This window comes from Paramacrobiotus metropolitanus, unplaced genomic scaffold, assembly GCF_019649055.1.
Source record: "Paramacrobiotus metropolitanus isolate TYO unplaced genomic scaffold, Prichtersi_v1.0 Parri_scaffold0000120, whole genome shotgun sequence".
In the NCBI taxonomy this organism is placed as follows: Eukaryota; Metazoa; Tardigrada; class Eutardigrada; order Parachela; family Macrobiotidae; genus Paramacrobiotus; species Paramacrobiotus metropolitanus.
Genome location: NW_026570340.1, coordinates 4,302 through 10,619, shown reverse-complemented (window position 1 = coordinate 10,619; position 6,318 = coordinate 4,302). Strand labels below are relative to the sequence as shown.

General features: G+C 41.5%; 1 protein-coding gene across 1 annotated transcript; it reads left to right on the top strand.

The window, feature by feature from the left end:
* Nucleotides 1-831: 831 nt before the first annotated feature.
* LOC129598379 (uncharacterized) lies at nucleotides 832-2,176 on the top strand. Its single transcript, XM_055496252.1, has 2 exons — nucleotides 832-970; nucleotides 1,064-2,176. The coding sequence occupies exons 1-2, from the start codon at nucleotides 889-891 to the stop codon at nucleotides 1,618-1,620; spliced, it is 639 nt and encodes a 212-aa protein (XP_055352227.1). The 5' UTR covers nucleotides 832-888; the 3' UTR covers nucleotides 1,621-2,176.
* Nucleotides 2,177-6,318: the final 4,142 nt, after the last annotated feature.

The following is a 6,318-nucleotide window of genomic DNA, read 5'->3' as shown; positions in this document are numbered from 1 at the left end:
TGAACTTGGTGATCGCGGTGCTGTCGTCACACTCGTGGATGTCTACAATCAACATGCCAACGATCCCGTCTCGAATATTGACTTTGAGTTGCAATTAGAGGCTGAAGAACGCTGGCACTCAGCCCACCGTCGTTCGGATTACCTGCAGCAAGTTCGTTGGCTGACGAAGGGACAAGAGAAACGTGGCCCGAGCAAATTGGACGACTTGATCGCTAAACGCCATCATCCCGGCCGAGATGATGATGACGATATGGGCGCTGCGGTATAAAATCCTCTGTAAATCTGTACAGTGTACAAAGTTGCCTCCTATGTTCTATGATTTTTCTGCGCTATGTTTTTCCTATTTTAAGTATCGTTATTTTACTGGCCGAAATAGTTTCCTTTAGTTTTAAATTCCTGTACAGAACCTTCTGTTTTAGTTTTTACAATTAGCCTTTGGCATTGTGTTACGGTGTATAAACTATACTGTATTTGCCTCGCTTACCGTAATACTGCAGGAAAATAAGGGCTGCGTTTCCATTCCCCCATGATAAATTATACAGATGAAACAAATATCTAGTTCAGCTTTATAATCGAAACTAACTTCATGAAAATATCACAGATATTACGGAAAACGAAAAGCATTCCAGAATTTCCTAAGAAACTCAAAATTTCATGCAATAGCACGCAGAAAATGACAGTCGTTGTTCCAACCGCCCGACTGTAGCTAAAATGTTAGGGCAGTGGCAGCTTGGGGTTACACAGCTGTTTCCGGTTTGTCCGTAGTGTGTGTCAGCAGTTTTCCTGCACAGACTTGTCTTTTCGACTTTTTCTTGGTTCTCTAAGTTTAAAATCTTCATTCCTTGGGTTAAACTTATATCCGTATATCTACGCCGTTGTGTTTTAAAGATGGATTCTTTTAAAGGCACCTTTAGCTTCAAAGGTAGCTTCGGCCGCATTATTTCGGATGAGTATGCGGAGAAACTACGTTGTAAGTGCCTGGTGTTGACATACACCCTATCTCTCGGTTCCCGAGGATTTCATACTTGTTTAATGATGAAACCCTCTTTTATGTGTATTATAGTAGAAAACCCTGAAAGGTATGAAATGTTGGTTAATTACGCGGAGGATGAGATCCGTGCGGATCAGACAGAGTTTTACTACGTCCGTCGTGGAATTTGGCCTGGACCTGATACTTTGGTGGTTCGCGCTGCAGCAGATCGCATCCGTAAAGATTTGGGCCTTCCGCCGATGCCTCCTAAGCCAGAATCTCCCCGTACGCGTCGTAGGCGTCGAATCGAAGAGAACAACCGTATTCTGGAGGAGGAACGCTGTTGTGTCGAGTGCAATAATAACGGCCCAGGCTCTTGTGGCCGTATCTTGTGGACCATTGATGATGAACCTGTCCCGAAATTGTGGGGATCTGGCAACCTAGATGATTGGAAAGGCCCGGATCCAGATTTCGCTGACTGGTGGAATGAGAAGGCCCATATGCTGGACCCTACTAAGATTTTGCCAGTAGAGATGCTCTGGGTAAACGTGAAGCCTCCGATCCCAGAATCACCGAAGAAGAAAAAGCGTAAGCACATCGTTGTGCAGCGTCACTCCTTGCGCGGAATTCCTTATAATTACTGGAAGTGAAGAGGATCGCCGCCTGTCTGCACTTTTTGAACGGCTTAAGATTTAAATGGTACAGGCCTTTTCTCTTTAAATTCCTGCCGTTCTTTCTCTGCGTGTTTAGTTGATCTCCGGATGTGGCATCTTTGACGTGTATAAAGGTAGTGAGTCCCAGAGGTTGCCCATTTCTGCTTTTTCCATATCCCATCCATACCCCATTTTCTTACAGTTTTTACCACCCATTCCCGCTCCATAATTTTTGGATCGGACCCATTTTCTTCCGCCCCCATTTCAGCGGCCCATTTTTTAAAAATAAAATTAAAGCGTACAAGCAAAAACCGAGTTGCGGAACACCTTGTTCACAATCAGCTATTCAGGCGAAGCGTAAATTCAGCGCTGTTTTTGCCGAACGTTTTTCGGTCATACCATTTAAAAATTAATTCAAGGGATTACAATTTCGCGCGAAGCGCGAAGCTGTCGATAGTTTTTGCGAATTTGGACAACGAAAATTGTTGTAAAAATCTATTAATTCGTTATTTTTATCATATTTTCTAAATTTCCCATTTCCGCCCCATTTCTTTGTTTTCCCCATCCATCTCCATCCATAAATGCAATTTTCCCATCCATACCATTTTAGTATGGAAAAATGGAAAATGGGGAAAAAATGGGATCCATTCCCGTATTAAAATGGAGATGGGCAACCTCTGGTAGTGACGCTGCACTTTTAATGTTTAAATGCGTGATGCTCTTTCTTTATCGTTGTGATCAAGCTGCATTGTTATGGCTTGTCTTTTTGTATCTTGTAGTGGTCAAATGATTTCGCCTATTCCGTAGTAACTTTATAAGTTTCAAAACAAAAAGGAATTAAAAATCAAAATGATATCGTGAGTGCAACTTTATAAACCTAATTTCATGCGTGTATATTATCTTAATATACTCACTCTACTGAACACGCTGACAGGGTCGGAAAGTGTTGTTGCACTTTCTGCTATATACGCACTCTGCCGTAGATTCGCGTACGGTAGTTGTCACTGCACTACACCTTTTCTCATACTGAATATATCCCAGCACTTGTTCCCTTATCTTTGCACTTATTACTCTGGGACAAGTTCTTGTCCCGTGTTATTGTTATCGCTGTGACAGCTTCGTTCACTATGACTCCTCCTGCACGTGAACGAAAGGAAGCGGCCAAACAGGCGCTGGAAACCCGTGTTTCGGAATGGACAGCATCTGTCGCGCAGAAAATGGCTCAACGCACTGAAGCCCAGCACCGCTTCGAGAGGAAGAGGATTGCCGTGAAGGAGGCTGTTTCCAAGCTTCCGTTGAAAAATCCGTAGTGTTGGATCGACTCAATGGAGCCCTCGAATGGAGCCTTCCTTGCGTTGCTCCAATGTATAGTATTTAGTCGGATGTCTTTCTTTGGGTTTGTAGAACGCACTTGTTCTGATAGCTTGATGTTAGTTTTGCGGCTCAGTTGCGGCTCGGCAGCATAGTCCTTTTGCGATCTCACATTTTCCGAGTCTCGTTCACAATTTTATCTCCTGGTTCGTTGTAGGGTTATGATGATTTTAGTTTTGTTTGGGAGTTTTGCTGTGCTGTTTTCCGTGCGGATAACAACATGGTTCTTGCGTTTTCTTTTTCCGTTCGTTCGAATGTTTGATTATTGTGTGGTGTGCGAATATAATAATGTTTACGTAGTTGCCGATTCCGCTGTTGGTTCGCACATTTTACATTCTGTAGCGGGCAACCTACACACAGATTATGCATTGCTCGACGTCCACAACAGCACGCTTTGGCGCTACCGTTTATCTTAATATTGCGTAGAACGACCCCGCTGGTGTAGTAGTGACTCCCGTTACTCGCTTCGTGCTGGTCGGAGGTTCTAATCCATATAAAAACGCGATTTTGTAAATACACTTTCCTTTTTGGTTTTATTATTTTATGCTTTCATATTTTAGGACACTGGATTAAATAATGTGAAGTATGGCTTATTCTACTTTGAGAACGATCGCTACAAAAGTGAAACTCTAGCGGTGTTAACTGTACGATATTGCATGACAATAGTTTTTGTCGATGCCTTGTGTGGCGTAGTGGACTAGACAGGAGAACAATACTAGGCGACTCTCTGCTAGGTCCGGGGTTCTAACCTACAATAATAATAAAAGCATTCTCATAAACCTTCTTTTTCGGGTTTATATCCTTCAAACGTGTATTTTTTTTGTATTCTGTGTTGTGACACCAGTTTTATTTGAGTCATTCACGAGCAACACACAAATCTACAATCCCTAGCGTATTGCTTATGTCGTTTTCGTTGAAAGATTTCGTAGTGTAGTGGTTGAGTGGCAAATCTCTGCAACCACCCGGTTAACTTAAGGCTTTGGGTTCAAACCCCCATAATTAATGCACATTTTGCCACACCTTCTTTTTCGATATTATATTATTGTAGTCTAATATATCAATGTTCTGGTGTTGCCGGTTTGAATATTATCGTTACAATGGATGAGCGGGTGTATCGGACCTTACAATCTTGAACGGCTATATTGTTATAATGCATGGTGCTTCCGGTGTCTCGTTTAAACTACTCCCGGTGTAGAATAATCCGCGGTGTAGTGGTTAGACCGACAATCCACGCTAATCAGCTGTGTCAAGGTCTAGAGTTCAAATCCCCAAAATTAAATCGCATATTTTCAAAACCTTCTTTTTGGGTTTCACATTTTTACAATGACACCCACAAATGCGTCGCCTATGATGAACGTAATTCTATGATCTTTTCCGATGAAAGAATTTAAAACTAACACCGTACGATCATGTAGTATAGTGCTCTACACTGTTGAACTACAACAATGGGCAAATTTGAAGGTTTCAGGTTCGAAACCCGGCTAAAATTAGTTTGCAATTTTATAGAACTCACTTTTTGGTTTTTATATTTTTATTCTTGCCTTATCTAAGATCTTGGCAGTCGTAATTTAAATCCCGTGACTGTTACAAACGTGCGGTTTCATAAAATCAAGTGGGTCTTATGCTGTGGTATTCTGTTGGATGATTTCGTAGTGTGGTGGCCGAGTAAATAATCAAGGAAATTACTTACCGAAATCTCGGGTCCACTTGTAGTGAAGCATTTGTAGTATAGCGGCTCACTTGCAGAGTCACAAGAAGGAGCTACTCCATGCTTTTCAATAGAAATGCTTGAAATTTGTACTTACAAACCACATTTTTCGGTATTTTTTGTGCCTGAATACTGAACTTAGCCCCTTGACGCTCGATTTTATTTTATACACATTTATTTTATACACGACATTTATTTTATACACGACATAGCGTTTCCGGTGTCAAAGTTAACTGGGCTTTTACGTAGAGCACCCCGTAGCGTAGTGGCTAGACCGGGAATTCTCGTTTACCAACTGCTTCACAGGTCTAGAGTTCAAGGCCCCAAAGTTAAGCTGCGAGTTTTGAAAACCTTCTTTTTCGGGTTTTTATTTTTATGGTAATGGGGAATAATGTGTTGACATTGTCAAAGATAATTTTGCGATCGTTTCCGTTGAGCAACTTAAAAGTTACCGTCGTAGAATGTTGTAGTGTAGTGCTTTGCACCGTTGAACTACAGTAACGGGGAAACTAAAAGGTTTCGGGTTCAAATCCCTCACTATCGATTTGCATTTTCTGGAAAAGTTATTTTTCTTGTCTTATATTTTTATAATCGCCTTGGAAAAGTACTGACAGTAGTCCCTGGAGATTCAGAATTAAATTGTACGAGCGGCGCACAAATGCATTTATCATTGAAGTGACAGTGCGTGTGTTCGTTTGTTCACTTGCAATCGAATGACTTCGTAGTACGATGGCTGAGAATGATGGCCATTCATTACAATTACTACCTCTTTGATAATCTCAGGTTGCATGTTGCATGGTTAGAGCTCTTTTTTTTTCGCCTCTATATTTTTGTATAATAATGGAACGTACATACATGTGGCGCTTCCGATGTTAAATAATTGATCGGAAATGTGCGTAGTCACGCTGGCGTAGTGGCAAGAACAGGATGCAGCTGTGCAGCTAGACCCCAGGTTCAATTCCGCATTAAGACCAATTTTGTTTCTTAGAAAATTTCCTTTTATCTCTTTTTGGTCTTTGTTGATGCTGATCTACGTGGATGTCCCGTATTTTTGGAAATTAAATTAGTGTGCACATTAAATCAACTGGTTGGAATTTACAGCTTTTCCTATCGGTGTACTATGGTCTGATCGTCCACAATGCCTGCGGTTGAGTTCCATAATATCATCATGCGCAGCAGTTATTCCTTTTTTATCAAAATCTGTGTTAAAACTCAAATGACGAGATCTGTACGGACAAGGAGATTAGGAATTACACGAGCATTAATCCCGAAGTCAATAAAATTAAACTCAGATCCAAAAGTAAAATACAACCAGGATATAGGAGAACCGGCTGAATTATCAACAAATTATTTAGACAGCCGCCAGAGATGTATAAAACGCCAGAATCTAATCTAAATCCACGCTTTCCTTGGCATTGTTGATGTTGGCCATGCGTTGTTCCAAAGCCTCCCGTACATACTTCACGTGATTGGTATCGGTGTACACACGCGCCTTTAAGGTGTTCACCAGTGCCTTACAGTTCTTCATGATGACCTGTTCGCTCTCCACCATCTTCAGCAGTTCATCGATGTCTTTAATGTTGTTAACCGTTTTGTCGTCGCCCGGTTTTTCAGCC

Coding starts and splice junctions, on each gene's coding strand:
- LOC129598379 (XM_055496252.1), top strand. CDS start 889: ATGGATTCTTTTAAAGGCACCTTTAGCTTCAAAGGTAGCTTCGGCCGC. Junction 971..1,063: donor GTATGCGGAGAAACTACGTT/GTAAGTGCCTGG, acceptor TGTGTATTATAG/TAGAAAACCCTGAAAGGTAT.